This window comes from Nipponia nippon, unplaced genomic scaffold (genome assembly GCF_047370975.1).
Source record: "Nipponia nippon isolate SJK-2023a ecotype South Korea unplaced genomic scaffold, ASM4737097v1 scaffold_3, whole genome shotgun sequence".
NCBI lineage: Eukaryota > Metazoa > Chordata > Aves > Pelecaniformes > Threskiornithidae > Nipponia > Nipponia nippon.
In genome coordinates, this window is record NW_028262347.1 from 90,711,862 (window position 1) to 90,737,193 (window position 25,332).

At 37.9% G+C, this 25,332-nt stretch overlaps 1 protein-coding gene across 1 annotated transcript in view; it reads right to left on the reverse strand.

Annotated features, from left to right (window-relative positions):
* Positions 1 to 25,013, reverse strand: part of MYPN (myopalladin) — a 62,520-nt gene extending 37,507 nt beyond the window's left edge. The window contains exons 1-5 of the mRNA XM_087765748.1: positions 24,834 to 25,013; positions 13,843 to 14,781; positions 4,218 to 4,393; positions 2,597 to 2,648; positions 296 to 443 (exon numbers count right to left, since the gene is read on the reverse strand). Coding sequence (XP_087621874.1) covers positions 296 to 443; positions 2,597 to 2,648; positions 4,218 to 4,393; positions 13,843 to 14,780 — 1,314 coding nt within the window. The 5' untranslated portion in view covers position 14,781; positions 24,834 to 25,013. The remainder of the gene's footprint in view (positions 1 to 295; positions 444 to 2,596; positions 2,649 to 4,217; positions 4,394 to 13,842; positions 14,782 to 24,833) is intronic.
* Between the last annotated feature and the right edge of the window lie 319 nt (positions 25,014 to 25,332).

Here is a 25,332-nt window from a genome sequence, read left to right on the forward strand (position 1 = left end):
ATTCCCGCCGCTGGCTGAGCTAGCAGCAGCTGCTCCTTCTGCTCACTGCCGCCGAGACGCCTGTAACCTGGGGATGAAAGGTTCCCTTCCCTTTGCCAGGTGCTAAAGGTTAGCTAGTAGGCAGGACATCTCTTCTGTATATGCAACTACTGTATGGCTGTAAGGCTCAAACCTGAAGTTCAACAGGAAAGCGAAAACTAGAAAATTTGGGGGTTCTGAGTCACAATCTGTAGAAGAAACACCTTTTTAAGAGCTTGCTTTTGGTGCTTGAAATTCACCGTATTGTCTCCCTTACCTGATTAACTGGTGTTGACACAGGCTGGACAGGTACAGACGCAGGCTGAACCATGGCAGATGGTGCCTTGGAGGTTTCTTGATGCTTGGTTGCAGTTCTAACAGCAGGAGATGCTGCATTCAAGAAGGTGTCAGCTGGCTTTGGTTTGCTGTGAAATAGTAACCAAAAACAAGTTCTCTAATTGGAAGCTAGAGCTATGTGTGTGTCTCTTAGTTATGTCTGTCCCAGTTACGTGTCAACCCCAGCCTCGCTTCTGGGATTGAGTTCCAGTTGATCTAAACTGATGCATACTCCTAGGTAAACTGCATTTTATAAGCATCAGGCTGCATGTCTTGCCACTCTAATCTCTCATACTTAGTGCAGTTACACCAAGTGTAATAAATGGCCTGGATTAACCCAACTGTGGCTTGAAAGCTGCTGTTACCAGCTCTGAGCAGCATGAGAGAGCGATGCTAGTTTCTCAGAGCACAATGCTAGTTTCTCTTGCGCTGCTCCTTGATCTTGTATGAAGATTTGGGCCTATAAGGTAATGAAAATACCATGGTCTGCTTGGATATAGATTCAATAATTTACTGCTGAAAAATAAAAAATGAGAGGTATGCTTTCTGACCAACATATCATGCAATTTTGGTAGTGTACAGGTTGGCACCTCTTCACTCCTTCTAGGTTGTTACTATATGGAAGGAAAAGAGTTGACCCTGTTTATTTTTATTGCGAAGTAAAATAATGCAGACAATGAAGAGGTGGTCTTTTTATTCAGTTTGAGGTACGCACTGGCTGCTTTGGAATGTACCACAGGTCCCCCCAGGAAAGCCAGCCTTCAAACTGGAGGAAGCCTTACTCAGAGTGAACATACAGTTGTTAAGATCACTGATTTCTCTTTTGAAATTGTGAACTTCTTTTTGCACCTGTTCTCATATTAATTCCCTTTTAATTACAGGTATTCAGATTCATGTGACGACAGCTGGAAGCTAAGCAAAAATAAAGACACTCTGATTATACCCAAACCTGATCTTTCATAATTCTATCATTGGAGGACATCCCGCTACAATGTCAGAGCAGTGTTCTTTTTTTTTCCTAAGAAATACAGAATGCAATACATTACTTCACAATTTAATGAGGTAAGCAACTTAGAGATGCCATCAAGTGATCAGGATCATGGTCAACACTACATTAACACCTAATGAGATGAATAAAAAAAACCATTATGCCTGAGACATTTGGAAAAATCTGAGCTAGAACTATGAAAAATGTAGCAATTCATCCCAAAACCTTTGAGCTCATGTTGATCTCAAGTTTTATATTAAACCCTTATATTTATCAAAGTCCACAAACCAATCCAGTCTGGAGTATTTTATGACTGAAGTAAAAATCACCTAAGGGAGGATTTGCTGTCAGCCTGAGGTCTTCAGTCAAATACACTGTAGTGTTTTGTATTTGCACTTTAAAAGAAAATGACATTTGTAATGAGTATAACCCTCCTTGATAAATAACGGAAAATAACCAGGTTGCATAAGTCTATATGATTAAAATTTCCTCTTTATAAAGCACTGGTTGCTTTTGGGATTGAATTAATGCAGTTCAAAATAAACGATTGATTATTTTAGTTTTCAACCAGTCTGATGCCCTTTCCAGTTAATAGAAAGACTTTGATTCTAAAAGACTAGATTTTAACAGCACTGGATGAGGTTCTAAACACACAGGGAATGGATTTCATTTAGGAAAAATACAATTATTTCCTAGGTTTTAGATTGCATCTGACACATTTTCTTTCTTTTTATAATTAAGTCTTTTATTCCTGTCATTTCAGTTTACTCTAATTAATATGTATTAATTTCCTTATCTTAAATCTAAGTAATCCAGGTATAGCCATCTTCTGCCAAAAACTTCATGACATGCCATATTTTCATGTGAGAAATTTTACTACACTGTTTTTCCAAGTCAGATGCTTAAACCAACCCATTTAAGTTGGGTCTAGTCAAATGGCATCTGTTTTAGTAAATTAATTTTAGTAGCTTAATTGTGAAGGTAACATATTTCTTCTTATGTTTATATTTAATATTAAAGTTTCAATTCTTAAGCTAAAGCTGAAGACACGCAAGCAAATGTGTATTTGTTCCATACTATTTGTAAAGCAAACAAACAAACACACCAACAAAACCCAACCCAAACAATCCAAACAAATCCCAAACAAAAGCCTAATATGTTGGAAGTTGCAAAATATTAATGGAAACTGAAATGTCTACACTTGTGGGTTTTTTTAACTGGAACTATGGAAGATGTAATTGATTTTAAACTTACTGATCCATTTCGTCTTTGATTATTTCACCTTCAGAGTCAGAAGAAGAGACTCCTATGAAAAAGAAAAGAAAATCACTTAGCAGAGGTCTTTTTGGAGAAGTTTATCTATGAATGATACAAACCTTCATTCAAATTTCCTCTAGAGCATTTTAAGGATATATATTATAAAGCTATGGTGAAACAAAAGATTACACTGCAGTGGAAATGAACCAACGTTGCATACTCTGTAAGATGCAGAACTGCTATTGGCATGAGGCAGATTTGGGATGAGGTGCGACTGAAATGAGGAAAAACAGCATCCAAGAGTGAATGTATACTTGGGTCTTCCTCAGGTTCTCTTTAAAATGCCACTACTATGATTTAGTCTGTAACTGCTGTTGTGAATCAACTAAGAGCTTTTTTTTCTCAGATACCTGATACTACCAGTTTAAAAAAAAAGGGAGGGGGAGAAAAAAAGAGAGATAGACCTGGAATCATAGCTATTATTCTTAAACTAGTGCCTTGTAGCAGAGTTTGGAGAAGATACTAGCTTCGTTTACTAACAGCTGTCCTATGATACATTTTACACTTCTGATTCAGCCTTCACTGAGTTTGGAATTTGCATTTTCTCTGCCGTTCCTCCCAGTGAGCATCTCCATCATCCATGGCTTCCATCCAGCATCCACTGAGTTAGGTAAAAGCAGGCCTTGACCCCAGTCTTGAGAACTAGTAAATCCCTGCCAAGCACAGACATCTCCCATTAATGTCAGGGGCAGTGCAGATACTAAAAAAGGATTCGTCCTTTCACTGTCAGATTAGAGACATGAAAGAAGAATAACAGTAGAGCAAAATTAACCTCGTATCAAGTAGGGTAGGTGCTTTAATTTATGAATGGTCCCACTGTTGTCAGTGATGGTACTCATAGTATATTTCTCTGCCTGAGAAATGGAAAAAAGACAAAAGAAAAAAAAAGATTCCATGTCTTTATTTTAAATTTGTAATCCTGCTAGCACAATGATGGATGCAATCTAAAACCTTACCCCCCAAAAAATGTTAAAAAGAAATATAATAAACAGACCTCTCTTAAGCCAAGTAGGATATATTAAAAAGCATAAGGAGAAAGAAGAGAGACCTAAATCTGCAGATATATATTCTGTTTACAGCTTCTATTGTGCAAGTAAAATATCAGATTGCTGGCATATTTATTTTGGTTACAAGGTCCCAGTAACGGGTTAGGATGAAGCTATCCTGTATTCAATTTGTAATAATGACTGTAGGGAAAAGGGATTAATGAGAATTAGACACAAAATTTAGGTTCTTGTATTTCTGTAGAGTAACTATGGACAAAAAATATAAGGTGGCATCAGAATCTGAATATTTCTAGACTTCAGTCTTGCAGTGAGATACATAAAATCTCTGGGAAGCAACAAAATAAAATTATATATAAAGGGCAGTCACTTGTCTGAAGGGTGTTTTACAGAGAAATAATAAATATGTTAATAATGATGAAAAGTGTTGACTCCCTGCTATGTATTTTTTTGTGACAAATCTGTTACACAGTTAACATACAAAATACATAATTGTATCTTAATCCTGTATGACCAACTTAAAGAACCAATTTCCGCAACAATTCTAACATTACCTTCTATGTAAATCTCTGCAGAAGTGGAGTCTGTTCCATAGATGTTTGAAGCAAAGCACGAGTAACGTCCTGTATCCTCCTCAAAAGCTTCAACAATAACCAATGAGTGCTGATCACCTGTCTGGATAATTTGAATGTCTGGTGAGTTTTCGAGCTCCTTCCCTTCACAGTACCACCTGCAAGGCAAAAAATATTGTTTATCAGCGCAAACAACTTAACAACTAGAATGACAATGTTGGAAGTCTTTCTGATGATAAAATGGGTGGGTTTTAGCCTGAAGATTCTGACAGAGTACTGCAGCTAAATGTTGAATCAACAGTCATAGGAATTAAATATTTATGATTTTCATAATCTTCAATTACAGCAAATAATAGAGCTCCTTTCTTTGCAGTATTTAAACATACTAACAAACTAGTTTATGTAAGTGATTCTAGCACTTATTTTTCTTGACATACAGATTTCAGTAGTAGAGTAGAAGAGCTCTGAATTTGGAACGCTATCAATCCAGCTCTGAATTTCTCTTCAAGTACATTCAGATCTGTGTTGTGACTTAAGCTGTAGCAAAAAAAAAAACCCAAAAACGATCTAAGTAAACAAATTTCTCTCAAACTTGTGATTCCAAAGTTCATGTTGATTCAGAATGTGACTGAAGTTTACTATAATGTTACACTTTGTTTTGTCATACATTTAAGACGATCTGCTTTTTATAAAAGATGGCATAAGTGCATCACAGGGAAAGAGAAATGCTCTATTACAATATACAGGCACGTCCTTACAGGGACATAGCCAGTGAGACAGCTGGACCTTGAATTCTTTTCTGCATCATAGTGCTGTATTTCTCTTTTAAACCCAGCTACATATCCAAGAATATACTGGGCCCTTTAGAGACTTCACACTCTCATCTAAGGCATTTCTAAGTCCTTCAGTGTTCAGAAGAGTTGTTTCAGTAGAAAATGCAGGAATCCAAGCAAAGTAAAATCAGCACCTGAAAAGACAGCTGCATAGGATGTGTTAATCACCGTAACCATGAGCTCAACCTGAGAGCTAGTAGGAGTGCAGAGCAGGCCTGATTGCTACTGCTTGTTAATATGGAAAAGACAGAACAGAAAGAGAAAAAGCAGGTGGGTTTGCAGAACCAGATTCAAATTTAATACGACAATCTAGGTTTTATAGAGAAGGTGTAGTACTATGCATAGGATCCAGAGTTAAATGTTTGGGATAATACCTGTATTTTTTAGATGACTAGCTAAATTTGAAAAGCCAAACTAAGGTGCATTCATCTTCACCATAACTTTCTCATAAATATAGATAGATATAAAACTCCACAGAAATATTTGTATTTTCTGTTTACTGCTGCTTTCTTAACTAGGTATGGTTGATTAATGCATCTTGTGCATGTGTGGGCTGTCATACTGATAACATTTTTTATTCAATTGATTTTTTAAAATGAATAATTGCTTCATCCATCTTTATATGGTAACTGGGTAAAAGTACCTGCTGGCTTTTGAGTGCATGCAAATGCTATCAAAGCAATGGCAAATGTATTTACTGTTATATATTACAGCATAAGATTAGTTGTGGAAAGGATAAGGATAGGGTTTTGAGTAATAAATTGTAATAATTCATATTTCCTGGCTCGTACTATAAGGTACTTTGATACATTACCATCTCAGATAATTTAGAAAAACATTAATCAATAAATTTGTTTAACCATTCGATTCTATTCATCTCTTGGAAGCACAACTTTTTACAGGTTTGTGCTACAAATTGAGCATTAAAAAACCCCCAAATTAATATATTGGAAAAAAAAAAACCTATAAGACAGTCCATACCAATGGAAACCAAGAATTTAATAGAAGTATAATGTAGAATTGAAAAAGGAGCCTCAAAGGGACTATGAGGTATGAAGGAGTACAGATTTGGAACTTAAATGCTGATTACATAGCTAAGAAGTAAACCATGCACTATTTGTGCACCATCAGTCCTAGCCGTCCAACATGGCTTTCTTAAAGTAGACAGGGTATTCCCCAGTCCAATTCAAGTTGCATATTAGTGTAATCTGTAGCTGTACAGTCAACTGACTTGAATGTACAGCTTGGAAAGCGTACAGGTCTGCCTGTTACAGAGGGAAGTTCCTGCACTGTAGAATGAATCATACTGCTTAACACATTTTCCCCTTTTAGAAAGGCAAACCTTTGTAGCTAGAGAGCTAGAACTTAAAAGTCTCGGTTCGTGTCTACATCTGCGTGCTTATCCTCGTTTATAAGCCTCCATTGTAACAAGAATTGAAAACAGGTCTAAGAAAATTACTTTTATGAATTCAACATTTCCGATTGCAACGGACAGTCATGTAGTAAATATCGTCATGTTAAAAGAGGATGCCAGTAGGGTATAAAATGTCCCAGCTCTCTTCCCTGACATTTCACAGCTGAAATCCAGCTTTGCTTCACTAAAATACATCCACATAATTCTTGCAGTTTTACCAATGAGAAACTGGCACTGCTTTATGCAGAGAACTTCAAACTTATTTCTCTTCCATTTGAGCCTTAGGGCTCTGATAGACAAACTCTTGCAGATTTGGCAGCAGTACTTTAAAATGTTAAAATCCCAATGCCGACTTCTTTGCTGGGGGTTTATCACTCTGAAGCAAGGATGGCGAGTTCAAATGTGTTCCCAGGCCCAGATGCCCCAGTTCTGGTCTAATGAAAAGGGGTTTGCACCAGGACACCAGACGTGGATCTAGGATAACTGAACCATACAAATTCTCCTATATATCACTTCTGGTGAATGTTAATAACCATAAAAGAAGGGATTGGACAGTCAGGAGGCTACAGCTGCATCTTAAATTGCCACAGGTGTTTGCCTGAACTCAATGTGAGCCACAATGATAAGGGAGTATTCCTCTTTCCCTCTGAAGTTGAACATAGTTCATTTGCTAGGTTTTCTACCAAGCTGGTGGGCAAAATGAGATGCTCCAAGGTACTTTATGTCAGTGAACAATCTGCCTCGGACAACACTTTACTCTAGGGTAGCTTTCAGCAGCCATTCATGCTACTTTTCAAACCTCAATGGAAGTTGTTTAAGGTGCTTCACGATACAGTGTAAACAGTGTTCTGGATATTAATTATATAGGATTCCTGTGATCCTGAAGGGGGAATTTTTGTTATTCTATGTACAATATTGTTTATTCTTTTGTTGTTTTCAAGATTTGCAATTAGTGATAATTGACAACGGTCACATTTTCAGGAGAGAAGACCTGAGGTTCATGTATGGTTGTAACGGTTGTATGACTACAAGCACAAATTAGGTATATGAACGTACAAGTCACCTTCTAGGTGTGTAATTCATGTAGGCAACTGGGTACTTTGGGAGCTGAGTCATGGTACTTACTCATGTCTTTTTATATACCTACCTCATGCCACTTCCTTATAATGTAGCCTTGTTTAGCATGTTAGCTTTAGCAAATATGAAAAACCATTAAAGAGAATACCCATGTTCTAGAATTTGATCTCATTTTCAGCAGCATCTTTTCAGAACATTAACATAACTTAAGTAGCACAGTGATATTTTTGTGTCCACTCAAATGTGGCTCCTCACTGCTTTATGTGACACACAAAGGAAAACACGTTACACAAAATGCTGCGATATAATCACCAGTAAGATATAAGAACTCTTTGTGTTCCTACTGATCAACTTTTTCAATTAACCTGTTGTGTTTGTGTAGAGGTAAGTCTGTATTGCATGCCTTTGTGAGGCACAATTCTAATTGCCTATAAGCAAAATTAAATACACCATGTAAGCTATTTCTCCAGTTATTTTAGTAGTATGTGAATAGTATGTCCCTTTAGTAGACTCAAACAGAGAATGAAGCAGGATTGAGTTAATTCTTTTCTTTGCAGTTATTTTTTCCTTTGACTAGTCCAAAATTTGCAACATAAGTGATTTAAAACTTCAGGAATAAATTTCTGTTTCCAACCTGTGTTTAGTTCTCCTATGCAGCATGTTCTTTAGTCGCTATTTTCACCGTAATGTTAAAGTTATTTTGAGATTAAGCCAAGAAAAAGAGAGTGCTATGTGAATGTTATCTCTGTGCAATGCTTATGAATGAAAGACAATTCTCTCTTGTGAAATTAAGCCTTACGTAAATCTTTGGTATGGCCACCTCTACTCCTTGCTTATTAACATTTTATTTTATTCTTACCATCAAAACGTTGTACGTGGTAGCAATGAAATGTCAGTTCCAAGGGGAGTTCTGACATTGAGATACGTGGCATGACTGAAGTGGCAATAGTCTCTGTCACTGACATTTCATTCCTGCCATGAATTTTAATGATAGCTTCATCATACAAGGCAGGTTCACATTAAGCACAAGCAGTGTCATTCGCTGTGCCAAATTCATCCTAGGTCTTAATCCATTGACTTGATTGGAGTTGCATGTAAGAGAAGTTTGGCTCTCCAGGCTTTGAGCACTAAAGCAGATAAATGTTTTCATTTGGCAGCCAGGGGGAAAAAAAAAATCTTAATCAATCTTAAGTGACTTCAGTCTCTAAAAATCTGTGATTAGTTGCAGATCTAGTCTCCTTAAACAAAGCAGCACTAAAATGCACTTTTTAAGCTTTGTATGCCTATGTTAAAGAATGTTTTCATGGAAACCTTATGACATACAGCCTGTTTTTAGAACATCAAATCCTCATGACACTTCCAGGATAGCTGTGTATGCCAAACCATGCAATGTGATTCATAAGTAAAATTAACCTAGGAGTGATGTGCCAAACAGTTTGGAAAAATGTAGGCACCTCTGAACCTGAGGGAATAAAGAGTGCTCTCTTCACGGAGAGGAGTGAGTGTCACACCTATCATTACTCATACAGAAACAGAGCTGTAGAAGGAAGCATGAGAAGGAGGTCATCAAAACCTTTAACGCTTTGGAAATACGCTACACACTTCTCTTAAATGCTTATTTCTAACCTGCAGTATAGTCAGAGTAAAGTAATCAATCAATAATTGTAGCAGTGCTCTTTAATTCTGAGCTAATGTTTGAGCTAGCTAGAGGCCCATATACTAGAGTATCAATCTTTGTTCGTCTCTTCTATGTCACTGCATTCAGCTGACGATAAGTGAAAAATGGGTAACGTTTCATTGAAACTTCTTTCTAGATAGGTAGGCTTAACGAGCTTCCTCTAACATGTGGGCTTGTCACAGTAAGGCTGAGTTATCTTAAAAAGCGGTTGAACAGGTCTATCTGTATTCAGCCAAGCAGGATTTAGCTTTCCATATATTGATACTTCAGATCAGTTCCCAGTTTCTTCTCTTGCTCCACCATCCCCTTTTGTGTCCCTCAATGAGCCCTCATATACGCCAGACAGTTACCTACCAAGCCTGTAAAGTATACTGCTTTATCATTGCCAATGATATTTTGACCCTGATCCATCGTGAACGTCATTTACACCTTTTACATCATCAATTTTGTTTTGTACTGTCTTGCTTTCAAACGTGGTATCTATCCATCATATTTTCCAGTCCTTTCCATTCCTGTGATCAGCTTCTTTCTAAATCTCCTGTCTCTAATTTCTCTCTTATAATCCCCATTACATCAGTTTAACCATCTGATTGCTCTTAGTGTTGACTGAGAAACTACGTTACAGAGCTTGTTGAATCTTGTTCTTGTTTCACAATGCTCTGAGTTCCCACAGTACCACTGTGGTACACAGTGTAAGTGTATATATTATAAGTATCTTGGGATATATTATATTATAGTATATATATAATATATACTTATATTATAAGTATATATTATAAGTATATATTATAAGTATATATTATAAGTAACTTGGGATTCCTTTCTGTAGTTAGGAAGTCCATTTTAAGTCAAAGGTCACACGCAAGCATGCGTTAGCACACGTGTGTCCAAAGGATGCTTGTTTACTGAGCGTGGTCATTCAGCTAAGTTGGAGGAAGACGAAATCATGCCTTAAAGCCAGTCCATATTAAGCTTTCTTTCATCAGTTGCCACCTTGCCAGTTAGTCCTTTCCTGGGACTACTGATTTTTGTATCTGTCTTGCTTATCTATTAGAATTCTTCTCTCCTTGCCCAGCTCCACAGGTACTGACCTAACTCACCACAAACCTCAGAAAACTGTTTCCCTCAAAGCAAGACAATTGCCAGTTCTTACGCCAGTTCTGGACACGGTTCCACAACTATGGCCAACAAGGTGCTGCCTTCACTATTTTGGAAGCTTTGCACACCAGATCAAAGACGAGGACTATTTTTAGCAAGAAAACCTGCATTCTCATGGTCCCTGTGGTTAATGGAACACATACCCCAAATTACACTATATTTTCTGGTTTCCTCTTGCTGTAGCAGTGACTAAAAAGGTCATGATCACTGGAAGCACATGAATATTTATCACTCAGGCAAGTGAATTTTTTTACACCCTTTCTTGGTGTTACTCCTGCACATTGGTGGAGTTGAAAGAATCTTGGATGAACAGGACAAAAGTTTTCTTAACAAACAAATATGATCAGGAAACTCTGCTCAAGCAGCTAACATTCCCAGCTTTCTCCTTAATACAGCACGTACATACAGACACACACAAAAACACAGGGGGAGAGAGAGTTCAAACTTACCCCCTTGTGATTTATCTTTTATTTGTTGGTTTAAATTGTGAAACTGAAAGCCGAGCCTGATCTTTTTCTTGAGCTTGACTGCTTGGGACTGATTTTCCCTATGGGACTTCTTTCTCCCTGTCCCTACTTCCCTTGGCCTTGGAGCATCAGCGTGTGAGTTCTGGACTTCTGTGTTAGCTCCTGTAAGACTCTGATTTGGCTACAAGCATGAATCAGTAAACCAAGTGTGCATTTCTGTTAGGAGCACTGTATTATCATTGGAAAAGGCTGATGGATGCTTATTCTATAGAAGTGTAACAGCTCCTGTATTGACTGTCATTCACACAAGTACCTTATTTTATTATTTACAGTAACCAAAATCAGATGTTGAGATAGAAATTTCAATGGAAAAGCTTCAGTTTTGTTGGGACAAAAATAGACCTAAGTTACCCATCATCCAATTCTGTGGAATCAAGCGGTCCCTGAATTGGATGCACAGGCATCCTGGCCATCCCTGGATACTCCATGGGATGAGTCATTGTTCCTGGGTTCTCCGATCTGCCCTTGCGAGGCTTCAGTGACTTTATAGTGTCAGCTTCTAATTCAGATAGTTATAAAAGCCTAAACTTAGATGGCATGAATACCTTGTCGCTTTTATGTATGTGTCAATGGCATGGGCACGATGTGCTGTTATAAGGATGGTGTTGTGGCCTTCTGGAGAAATACATAAAATTAACATTGTACGCCAGAGTATATGTCTATAAACAAGCAATTCAGTGTTCACCTTTTCTGAATACAAAGAAAGCCAGATTGAGTTTGTGTACAGGTCTATATACATAAGAGAATACTGTTTCAGTTTTTTTCTTTGTATTATAAACTATGAATGATGAGAGCAGAAAAAAATATTTCTCATGTCGAGGGATCCTGCTGACATTTTTAATATCAGAAAGATTTATCAAGGCAAGTGCCTGGAGAAATAAGTCTCAAAGTCTTTTATAAGGAAGTCTTCAGAGAGCGGTGCTAATATCTAGGGGATGATGATAGTTCCTGTCTGTTTTCTGTCAAAAAACCCAAATTGCTGTTTTCTCTTTTGATCAGACTCCTCTCTGAATTTAAGGGCTGAACACAATACACCGTTTATAATGGCATAAACCCCATCAAGGGAATGCCTCAAAATTGTTAATTAAAGCAGTGAGTTTAGACATGAAGCATAGTAGAAAGCATATTCTTCCCAAACAAGGTATTTCCCCCAGCTTTAGAACAGATTCCTCTTCTATAAACAAACCATTTAGTCCTTTGGAAGTTCACATTCCTGTCATGTACGAGAGACCTTGCGTGGCACAATGGATCAGGACAATGATCAACGGATCAGGACTGAGAACCTACATGTTACTACTAAAGGCACTAGTGGGGCAAAATGGTCTGGCAGTCACAGCGCAGGGATCCTATGAACTGGGTAACTTCTTGTCTTCCTGACAAGGTTGTCCATAACTGCAGACAGGCCAAAACAAGAGGATTCATTTGTAGATCCTTGTTCCTATGTACTTAATATTGTGTCATAAAAGTTTCTTCCTTCTGAAAAATTAGCAGCCGGTGTGCCAGAAATCCAAGGGAGTGGAAGACAAAGATTCTTTACCACAGAAATCTTTGGAGCTTCTGTCTTTGGACGTTGAGATAGCTTTCATTTGATGAGAGTGCCTATTAGTTTAGTGAGAAAGATGATAAAAGCTGTTGACTGCAGTAGAAGTGGTAGTAGTGCTGTACCCAGCATTGTCTGAGGTAGACAATGAGCTGACAATTGGAAAAAGTGGACCATCTGTGAGGCTCAAAGTCCTTTAATTAGATGCTGAAGATGCAGACAGTTCTTTTCAATATTTAGAAAAGCAACACAGATTTCTAAAATGCCTATAAAAGGATAGGCAACCATCTAGACTAAGGGTATCTATTTATGATACTGCAGATATTAGGATGCAAATATGTATAGTACATCTCTAAAAGATGGATAGGCTTTTCCTTTCTATTGGATTGCTAGAGTCCCAGCAAAGGAAATATAATACCACCACTGTAACTGAGAAGTAAATTTGGCGAATGAGCTCTAGATGAACAAATTTAGATTTAGAAATGCTGATGAGATCTAAGAATTTTCAAGATGAATTTAAAAGTTACAGTAATCTGTTTCTCATTCCACTGATGTACTTGAAAAATAAAGTGTAGGTTTTCCACATTTCCTTTCATCTCCAGTGATCTTTGCAAATGTTACTTATTTAAGTTTCAAAATCCTCATAGATATCCATAGGTGAAAACCGAAGCATCAGAATTAGCACGCTAGTCACAGAACATGAATAAGTATCAATTAATAAGGGTGTCTTATACTGATAAAATGGAAGTGTTTTTTCTAAGGTCACAGCAGAATCGTTGTCAGAATCTGAATTAGAACTGAGCTGTTCCTGGTTATTTGTATAATAACTTAAATTAACTCCTTTCCTCTGTTCATGTATGGATGTTTTTGGTTTATAGGAACCTATGTTTACTCATCTCAAATACCTTCAAACATTGGCCTGAGGTCTCATGGCCATTGGTGTTCATGCATAGATGGTTTTGGTTTATAGGAACCTATATGTTCACTCATCTCAAATACCTTCAGACATCAGCCTGGGATCTCACAGCCATTGGTGTTTTTAGCTGGTTTACACAATCAGTCTTCATTTCCATAAAGATAACTAACATTTCTCTTGCTAAGGAGTTAGCACTTTCTTTTAATTATGGCATTTCAGTATTTAAAAACAGTTCTCTAAAATTCAAAGAAAATAATGTGTCCCAAAATATGTTATCTTAAAATATAAGCAACCTTTGATATGACTTAAAGAAAGCAATTTTTATTCTTAATGAATTTTAATAACCAAGATTAAGGGACTTCTGCTACAGATTACTGAAACATACGCATCAAAATATCTGGAAAGAGTAAGGCATACACCTACTGTTAGAGAAATACAAAATGGCATGTGCAGAATATGTTTACCTGACTTCAGGTGCTGGGATTCCTACCACAATGCAGTCCAATTGCACTTTGGTTCCTTCAGGAACTTCCCTGCTCTTCAGTTTTTGAGTAAAGCGTGGTGGTTGTCCAATAGGCTCATCAGAATATACAGATGCAGATTCTGACTCTGGTTTTAGCTCTGCACTTGTTAATTGACTGATAGATTCCAAGTTTGCCGTCTGTTGATCATCTGTTTGTTCAAATGTTTTCTCTGCTTTGTTTTCCAGGTCTTGAGGTACTGGAATGGAAAGCCTTTCTCTGCTTTCTGATGTGCTAGATAGGCTAGAGCTACCTTTTTGCGCAGACTTATTCTTCGAATCGATTTTGCTCCTGTAGTTTTTGCATGTTCGGGGTCTTATTCTTTCAGAATTGTGAGCTTTGAAAAGTGATGAGAGCTCCTCAATAAAATCTGCTGCCTTGTTTAGGAATTCCTTTTTTGATTCTGATTCAGAAGGAAGGTGTTGCTTCTTTAGGTCTTGAGAGCTCCCTTTGGAGCCCTTTGTATTTCTGACACGGTCCTGACAAAAGTTTGAGTGCAGGCCATTGTCTGATGTTTTCAAAGCTGAAGACTGGGCCATTTGTTTGTGTTTTCCTGTGTTTTTCAGCTGATCTGGGGGATGCTGTGAACGTGCCTGAAGGTCATCCTGTTTAGTTTCCAGTGGATTCTGACCAATAGCTTGTCTTGCCAGGTTTACGCTTTCATCTAACTCTTCTTGGCTCAAAAAGGCAGAGAGATCTGGAAGGTCATCTTGGGCAGCCACCTCATCTGAATCACCAGAAGCATTGCCATAATGGAAATTATGAGAAGCTGGTTCTGATCTGCTTCTTTCACTCTTCCCTTGATGTTTAGTTTCAGCTAAATAACTTTCTCTCAGAAGCTGAGATATTGAAGTTGAGGATTCTAAACTGTCGTCTTGCATGCTGCCAACAAAAAGGACAAATAGGACCACACCTTATCAATAGCAAATTTTTTGATTGTACACAATTACAGGCTGCTGAAAAGCAGAACACATTTTCAAAGTGCATCTGTGTGCTGAATATTAACTTGTAAGTCTAGCCTTGTTTTAAAGGCCTGCTTCTGTACATACTGCCAGATACTATTGCCTTTACCCAGTAAAATCCACCTTTTATCACTTTCTACTGTTGGTAGCCTTGCATAGCTAAAGCAACGGCAAGTGTGGTAATTTATACTTTGTTCCAGGCAAAACTTCAACTACAGAGCTATTAACTGAGTTTCAATGTCAAATCTTTGTCATTGCTGATGTGTGTTCCTTAGCTAAGAAACAACCTCATCAGGTAGATAAAATGCTGGATATTTCAAGGACTGAAAGTTGTGAGGGAATAACAGTATTTTTAAATTAAGTAAATTTAGCTTGGAAGACACTGAAGTAGTAAGTAGATGAACCCTCAAAAAGCATTTGAGGGATGAGAGGAGGAAGGAGAAGGGGAGAAAAAACCAAAAATATTCTATAATGACAATTTTTCATTTAAAATTCTTAAAGATATTACATTATAGGAAACAATAATGGTGCTAAATGTACTATGCCTTCTTAAATTAAATATTATTTCTAATAAACTATTTAAAGTAGAGAATTATGTCATTATTCGATATGAACATCATTTGTACAACAGGCCTTTCAAAATCATTATCTTATGTCATCCTGATTCTGAAAAAATGTACCACAGATGAGAAGACAGTATCAGAAAGCCCATATTTAACCTGCATGCCTGATAAGCAAAGCTAAAGTATCTCTTTTTGTTCTTAAGTAAGTACATCTGCCTAATATTGTCCCTTTTATTTACACAAGAGCTGTGATGAATGTAGAGGGATTCAGACATCCTGTTAACACACTCATCTTAATGTGACTTAAATATGAAGACAAATAAGACAAATACTCTTCACAACCTTTCAGCGAGCTGATACCTCACAGATATTGAAACAGGTGCGTGACTAGTTACTGGATCTGTCTCGGAATACGCAGTGCACGGTACCTCTCTCCTACTTCATTTATGGCCTGACAGGTCTTGCTGTGGTGGTTGCAAAATATTCCTACCCAAGGTGTCTGATTTGTCGCACTGCAGAAGGTTCTGTTCCTGTCGTGGCATCAAGAGGAGGGAACGCGCACGCCCTTGCCTCAGCCATTTCCATTCCTAGCCTTATGTAACTGCTTCAGTTGCCAGAGAGAGAGGAGAAAAGTAAAAAAGGTATCTACGCTGTGAAAGGCTTTCTGCTCTGCTAGTGGGACAGTTGTCCCTGGAAAAAGGATGGTAAAAAGCAAATGATGTGGTAATATCTCAGACACTATTTCTTCCTGGAATGTGAGTTGCATTTCCTTATTTACAGAAAGGAAAGCTTCAGTTTAAACTGTATATATTCTTCTTCAATGGATGAACGTAAAGCTATCATATTCTGATGTGCATTTTGAGACCTTACTCCCTCTGCCTGAGGCACAATTGTTATATTGAAGTTCTTTTTCTTACGTAAATATCTGTGGGTTTAGGTTTATTGATTTTATTGTTTTATTTTGGTAACATGAAACAAGCAAAATCAGTAGGACAACAAAGGCACACAACCAAAACATTAGTAAGTTTGTGCCTGTATGAAAAATGATAATAAAATACCATATCAATTATATGCTTCTAAGCACCCAATCTAGTCCCTGCAGCTGAGCCAGGGTCTGCAATACTAATTGAACACTTGGCGTTAGATTATCTGGCACAGTGGTTCAGTGAAGCTGTGGCACGTAAGAGAACATTGATTTGGGAAGCCCACATGAGATAATGTTGTAAGCTGTTTCATGACTGGACAGAGTATGTAATTTAACCTCTTCAGAGAACAAAGAGGTCTCCGTGAGGCTTAGAGTTCCTGCTCTATGGATACTACTTTTGCTTGCTCAGCTTTTACTTCTTAAACAGCTGTGCAACCTTACTGAAGCTGAACGTGTTTAAGGGGTTATATTATCTTGTTTATGTGCTGATAGCATACTATGTGCTGTAAAGGTCACAGCTGAAGCTACAGTTTCAACTCCGAAGAGTTTAAATACATTCTAACATAAGGAGTTTACAGCCTGGAAGACAAACCTTGCACGTGAATGAACTGCAGACCTGGAATATAGCTGTAACATAGGGCAGGTTTGCTTTAGACCTCCTCCCCATGTGCCACCTCGTATCTACTTAAAAACAGAAGAGAAGAGGGAGAGCCACAGCCAGCTCTTTTCTCTGCACCGTGCAGCTGGCTTAGCCTGCAAAAAGAGAGCAGGGTGTGCTTTTAGTGGGATGTCATAGAAGGTACAGTCTCTCAGAATATCTCTGGAGGGATGCAGCTCCACACTAACCTCTCTACATCTGGCTATGGCTAAATTATAACATCCAGCTATGCGTATCTTTGTGTAGCTTTAGATGCTACAGCGGAAGGCTGTATTTTACATGGTTGGAGAGGTACATATTTTACATGGTTGCAGAATTTAGTTTGCTGTATTTCTTGACCACTCTTTCTGAAACATTTCAGAATAGCACATCTTCATTTCATCTCAATGTCTGTAAATGTCATCAGAGCTTAAAAAAGATGATGCAGTTCTTCAGAGAACACTGGACACTCTAAGGAGGAGATGCAAGTAGGGAAATAATACTGTGTGATCAAAACCTGCCGAAGTAAAATGAGGTTAAAGAACTCCTGCAGTAATGTTGTCGAGAGGGTATATGAAAATCATCTGCCTGTGACTATTCAGGGTTTCATTTTCCTCTGTTGTAGAGCTGTTGCTTGGTTTTCTCATTTAAGTGCTATGTCTGTTTCAACAGAGGTTGTTAATCACAGTGCAGCTTTCCTGCAGGTAACTACAGTAAAGCAAGTGTTTGTTCAGTATGGTTATTTGAGACTTTGTTCTGAGTCTTGCATATATTCTGTTCATCTTTCGAACAATGCATTGAAACATGAAAGAAATAATTCTGCTAATGTAAGAAATAATTTCTGCTAATTCTCTTAAGGGGTATTACTCCAATATGAGGAGGTGCTCTCAAAGAAGATGTGTTTAGATTGGCAAAATAACTTTATAATTCTATAATTTAAAATCTATAATTTGCAAAAAAGTATAATGAAGAAGCCACTGTCTGGTAGCAAAAGGAGAAAAATTACATGCAAATTACTGCAAAGTAACAAAAGCAGGGGTGCCTATACCTGGTGAAAATAAAAAATTATAGAGGAAATTAAAGTAGTCAAATCAAAACTTTCTTGTACTGATGGTTCATTTTGGCTAGCTGTATTGCAGTTGTATAAAGCATCCTCCATTCAGATGACCAGTCTAGACAGCACAGCCGTACGTGGAAGAGCAAAACCCACTTGTCTGTCACAGTCCTGAGTGAACATGTAGGAAGCAAAGGGACAAATCACTGGTTCAACCCTGTCTCTGCCCCTCTGAGGGCAGTTGAGCAGGTGTGAATGGGAGAAAACAAACACTCGCCCAGCAAAGGAGCTGGAACAACTTCCTTCCTTCTGCCCATCCGAACAGAAGGGGTAGAAGGGAGCAGAGTGCTCCTTCTGGTGTTTGGAAGCAAGATATTGATGAGAATGAATCTGATGCCAAATTCTTGATCCTTAGAGAGCCGTCACTTTTCTTTAGAGCTCACCCAGGGTCAGAGTATTATATCTAACTCTTCTCTATTTTCAGCTTGTGTAGAAGATAACTTTTTATTCTATTTTTAGTAAGGAAGAAGTTGGGTACTAGTCAAATGTAGCACTTTGAGGCAGTGCTTGGCTACTGAAGTTTTAAGATATTTTGAATTATGTGATATTTCTAATTAAATGGAAAATGTTGAGTTTCAGCAGATGTTGCTGTGAGGCTACCAGACAATCCAGTTACAATTATTAATTATGCCTTACAATTATTAATTATGCCTTGAGAGATGTCCAGTTTCTTTCTTTTTTTTTTTTTTTCTTTCTACAAGGAGTTATACTCTACAAGGACTACAGAGGACTGATTGAGGGAAGCACTGGGTAGGCTGAGCCATTCAGATTTCACAGTCAGGGGAGGACAGCTTTGGTTCAAATGAGACCAAGAATACAGCCTGACCAGGTCTCTGAGCTAGATAGCAATAAGGCTGAATTCAATATATTTTCTAAAATATCTATTAAACCATCTTTCTAGTGAGCAAAAAAGATACCACCAGAGGAACAACTATGCTAATACAGGGTTGGTTAATGATAATTAATAATAATTTAGCCTTTCTGTAGCCAAAATTGGAATCTAAACTCCAAAATTAAGATCTGATCTTGAATTCAGCCTTTCTCTTTCCCTGACTTTCTGGATTGTTTAGACTGAGATGTGGAATTGGCCTTGATATGCCTTGAGCCTTCCCTTTAATTTTTCCTGATTGGGACTTTGGAACAAAAACGTCTTTGTGGCTGCACAGAAACCATCCCACGGTCCCCCAGAGCGCAGTGGCACAGAATGCTGGCACTGAGTGGCAGTGTGTGGCAGACCACTGCCATATCATGGGGCTAGCAAAATGTATACAGTAATTGCAGATGTCTCTGATGAGCAGATAACTGAAGACAACCTTGCAGATAACTGTGTTGAGTAAGCAGTAAGAAGGACAAACTAGAAAAAGCACAGTAGACAGCAATCTATGGTGTCAGTGAAAGCACCAATAATTTTGCAGACTGTAAAAATCTGTTTTATAGTGAACCAGTATTAAAGGGAGGAATTGTAATGCAAGTTACAAAAAATAGCCCTAAACTGGTATTATTTAGGATTGAAAATGGGATGCCTGACTCCAGCAGTCAGCAGTTCTCTACTCTTGACTGGTTCATTACCTACATCACCAAACAAATGCATTGAGGGCAACATTTTTTGCTTTCCTGGAACACTAACAGCAGTGACCTTGGGCACCTCTTGTCTTGAGAGGGATCAGAGGATGTCATGAACAAAACGGACTGCACGAACTTCTTCAGTCTGCTAAGTCAGTTTCCACTAGCCAACTAATTGCACAAGCTTTCTGAGTTTCCAAGAGCCTATATTTATGGCAATGTTCTCTTATTAGCCAAGTGATCTGTAGGATAAAATATTCATAAAGGTAGAATTAGTTTCCACAGTTTGTTTTGGCAGTGACTTGACCTGAAAATCCTTACATGGAAGGCAGGAAAATCGCACCCAAGGAAGCCTGCGCAGTGTGACACCAAACCCTTTCACCTCCTCTTGTTTGAGGCTTGTTAGACTCATTGCGGAGTCATCAGTGAAAGAATCTGAGCTTTTCCTAAGAAAACAGCAGTAGTGAAATCTCAGCAAAACTGAAGGGAATCCCGGATATATCTGAGTGCAGATCCTCTGTTTTATTTGCTGAGAGACAGCTTTGAATGCTTGATGCCCTGAAGAAGTTTTTTTCAAACACTCCTTCTCTTTATCATAATAAAGAGGTTATCTGCAAATAGTAGATTTAATGCAAAAAGCATGTGAACATCTTCTTTCACCTTCAGTTGTAGTTAAAAATGAGTAATTCTAGTCAGTACATGTTGTTCCTGTCTGGCTTTTCAAGCTACCCTTACTTTAATTGAGACTGCTTTTGTGTGAAACCCCAGTATCAGGACAGCTAGCAAACTGCTGCTTCTTCCTCTGCATAGTGGCACCTTTGTGGCCTTTACACAGCAAGGCTCTGGACCTGTACGCCCAGCACCTCTGTTTGGAAACTGGAAAGTTTAGCATGTATTAGAGGCTATATCCTTTTCCATTTAATTTAATTGCACATAAATTGCATTTACCCATACACTGTTGAACACTAACAGTTATATGGGTGTTTCAAGTGTATGATTACAGCTATGAAAAACAAGCTAGGAGATGACACAAGTGATCTGTCTTGCAGACCTTTAACGATCACAATCACATTCTTACGTCCTTGCAGGAATTCTCACTTAGCCGTTGCCATTGTCACCGTTTCCGTTACTGCCTGTTGACAAGCTGTAGCTGCTGCAAGACAGATCTTGAGACTCCAGGCATAGGAAAGGTTAGGCTGGAGCAGGGGACTAAGGCTAGAGGTCTTGTGTGTGTTTGGTAGTGTGAATGTAAGATATTTTTAATAATTGCATTTAGAAAGCTATGTACAAGAAGGTGGTTTACCTTTCTTTGTGTCGTTGAATTCTTTTCCTTGTAATGAATCAAGAAATGCAGATAACTCAACTCCCATTTCCAAGTAATGTAATTAAATAATGGAAAATAAGGAGAGAGCCTCCAAGCCCAGGAGTGTAACAGCTTCTGATGGAAACAAAGTCCCTCTAAGAACAAGTAGGCTAAAGTTTATGTCCACATTTAGGAAACATCCTACTTCTTTGTGTGTATTTCTCAATATAATATTTTAATGTTCTAAGCATATTTTGCATTTTCTTCTGTCTCTAATCCATTTTATAAATTCTAGACCTTAAAACGCTCATTTGATTGAAAGTCTAAAAGAGGCTGGTAGCTATTTCTTGCTCGCTGTTACGTGATTTTGTAAATAGTGAAAAGACTGGTGGTGATGGTGTTTTAAGTATCTTCACATACTGCTGCTCTTTGCTTTAATGTAGATGTCTGCTGTTCAAGGGATTTTTTAATTGCTGTTACAACTGATGTATGGCTACTACTGCTTCTGTTCAGAAAAATAAGTAGAATCAGGCCCTCTTCTGTAAATAAAACCTCTAATAGTCCAGCTTCTGCCCTTAGGTACACTGCAGTATAGATCTGGAGCAACTTCATTTTTAAACTGCCTAGGATTTACTTGAAGTAGCTGTGAACAGAATTACTAACTCCTACCTCGCAGCCCATCTATTTCTAAATGCCACACAGTTAAATTTTTTAAGTAGTTTTGAGGTAAAATACAAAGTTTTCCTCTACAAACTTGAATCTTAAACCTTGAAAAGTGTTACCTACGTACAATTTCCTAAAAGGAAGGGAAAAGAGAGAAAGGAAGGGAAGAAAGGGAAGGAAAAGGGAAGAAAGAAGGAAAAAGAAGGTAAATATAGAACATCCACTATTTAGAATTTTGGGTAAATTTCATTATTTTTAATAAATCTTTAATGGCTTGGCAGTTGAACAATGCCTCATCTTTTTAATACTTGTGATAGTGGATTGGGGCCTTAACAGGTAAAACTAATTCTAAATTCCTTTTAAACTGAAGTTGCTATCTGGCTTTTCATTAGAAGGGGAATATAGAACTGAATTATCTATATACAGTTATATATAATCTATATTTAGTTTAAAATATTATGCTGGAGTAATAAATAATTTGAATTTACAGAGATATAATTTAACATGTGCATATTTTATGAACATTAGGCAAATAATATCAAACTACAAGCAAGTGATTTGAAGCTGGAAATATTTAAGGTTTCTGTAGCAGATGATCTGTCTAGACTGTTTTTTGCAGTGATATTGGTCTCCTCTAACACAGCTCTTTTCCTCCTGTCTGGAGGTATTCACGATTTCACCCACAGGCATTTGAATGGGACTTGAAGTGTACAAATGTTAAAGCCTTAAAAGCACCTATTTTGCTTTAAGAAACTTTTAATGAGCCTTAAGAGAACCTATTTTGCAAGAAAACAGTGATACTTGTCCTTCTGGTGCTAGAAATGCGAGAGGTGAAATGCGTTCTTCACTACCACTGTATTTAGTCCCTAATGTCTCTTCCCTTTCCTGCTGACAGCATAATCACACAGCCCACAAAATAAAAAAAGTTGGAATTCATCATCTCAGAAATGGGATGGGATAAATCTTCTCTCTAAGTCATTCTGCAGAAGACACTCAAGAGGCCTGTGTGCACTTGGAGTCGTGCCCTGGCCTGTGACCTCAGTGTTACAGTAGTGGGCACCCTAAGCAGCATAAAATACTCAACTCTTCTTCAAGGAAAAACCACATTGAAAGCTATTCAACCTTTTCAACATTTCCTTTGTATTATCATATAATGACAAGACTTTTTTTTTACTCTGATCACAAAAAGTCTTTATTTTTTCATAATTAATATTGTCTCTTAGTAGTTCTCAAAATGAGAACTGAGACCCTTTCTTACCCATGTCTCAAGTTCTCTTTGCCTCTTCAGTGAATCTCCTTGAACTACAAGGTAAACAATATCTTGAAGAAACTCCATATTAAGTCAAATTGAAACTGAAATAAATTTAATCTGATGTTTAAATTAGAAGGTCAGAAAAAGAATCACGTGACGGCTGTTTTTGAGGCCTGCCTGGGGTGCTTCTCCATCCTCCTCTCCCATTGACCTGTGAAGGCTGGGCTTCAGATGTCAGGGCAAGCTCTGAGTGTAGCACTTCAAGTGCTCGTAATGTAGAACAAGTTTTTATTGAATCAAGTAATGTATGCAGTCCAGTTTCCTTCAAGGATTGCCCATATGAGAAAGAGTTTATATGAAAGCCCTGCTCTTTTTTATGCTTTTTCATCAGCCCTCGCTAAGAACATTGTAACATAAAAACCTTCACATTTGAATCATATTTTCAAACTATGATGTTTAAATGAGATTTATATTAGGCAGAATTAACTTGCCTGTCCCTGCAGAATATTACTGTTTCTGAAAACAAGTACTAAACCAGTTCAGTTTTAAACAGAAAAGTAAAAAGATTTTTTTTTTTTTTTTGCTAGTGATTTAAATTGCATTGTCCAATTGCTGTTCTGGTATTGTGGAAATTTTTAACAAACCATCTTAATGTTGTATTTATGTGCAAATATACCTAGACTGCTAATTCTTAGCAGCTGTTGTTAAGGAACATTCCATCAGTACCACAGCAAGACCTGCTGTAAAATCTCTAAAGAATGCAGAGGAATAGCAAACCAGCACAGAGCACACAGTTCTCCTTTGTCTTTGATAGTCTGTCACATAGAAAACCTAGCTAACTCACTCCTGAATTGACTATAAATGATTTTTGATATGTAAATATCATTCTGCTCAGCTACAGGAACTAACACACCTCCTATTGCTGTTGAATTTCATTAGCCCTTTCTGAAAGAAAAAAGAAAGGCAGGAAGAAATATCCTGACCTTAGGAACCTGCAGGAGGTGTAGGAGAGGGAGCAGAGCAGTGTTGAAGTTTATGAAATTGTTCCATTAACATTTGCTGATTTTGTTTCCACTCTTAAACTCTAGAGCTTCTTCACAAATGTAAACCTCACGACCAAAACAAAACTGCTGATAAAGTAATCAGTGTCTTTAGCATGATTTGTAGAATGTTCTATTGACGTAAACTCAAGAGCTACTCTGTTCTCTTGTCAATTGTTGACGTATTATTTTGTAAAACTTAAGATGGGCTTCTGATTACTGCTTAATGTTGCAATATATTGGGCCAAACATTTGCTACTGACAGTCAAATACTTTTCTGAGAGAAAGAGAGCAAGGGAGATAGTGAGAGCTCAAGGGGGAGAGCTATGCCCTTCTAGCAGGACTGTTTCTGCAGCTGTTGTGTACATTAATCCAGAGAGCAGATCTCCCAGCACTAAATATAGCCAGTGGGGTCATTTTACACGACAAAATAAATAAATAAATAAATAGAAAGCATTTAACTATGGGCTCACGTTAAATTAGGTTTGATTTTGCTTAAGAAGGAAACCCAAATTATGGCATCTCGGTTTAAGGGTGAATACCAGAATGTAAATATTTCAGAATGTGGAGGGAAAATAAGCGGGAAGAAGAAGAAGAACACAGTCCCGGCAAGGAACTTGTCAGGTCATTACAATCTTCTGTTGACTCTTTGGAGGAGTCAGACTGGCTCCGAGGGATTTTGAGAAGCCCACCAATGCTATTCAAGCCCTTTATAATGCTGCAGAACATTGTTTCTCTTTCACCGCAATACACATGCCTCAGCATAATTTAAGTCAGTCAGTTTAAAAATTATTTGTTCCCTGTATATGTCTTATCAGCAATAATTAGCATTCATATATACATGCTTATCAAACCCTTCTGCACCTGTGCTGCAAAATCAAAATGTAGACCGATCTAAAGTTGAGGGATTACCTTTTTTAATTCCTCCAGAGGTTGCTGCCCAACCCTGGCAGTTAGTAGCGATGACAATTATCCAGAAGTGCGAGATTAAAGTTAAGGAAGCAAGGGAGTTCTTCGAGTCCTCAGGAACAGAAACAGCTAGGAGTCCATACAGTGAAGGAAGTTAACCTTCGTTATTGTGAGGATGGCTGTAAGAAGCTGGACAACCTGTCACCACCGGAGCAATAGCATTTGTCAGTTTGCAGGTCCCAAGTTATTTTGAGCGGCGTAAACCATGTGCCCGCGGAGCATTCCACCTCATTGGACAGGGAATCCACCGCTCCGACAGCACCTATGGGCACCGAGTGCCTTCTCCTCACTCAGGAAACGTCCCCTATAGATGCTTATGTGGGTTTTGCTGATTCATCCAAGAGGCACTGTAGTGGCATTATATTACTCTTGTCAGCCGGTTTAGACTTTAGCCTTTTAAATTTACTAGTTATTGCTATTGTCTTTATGTTTTGATCAGAAC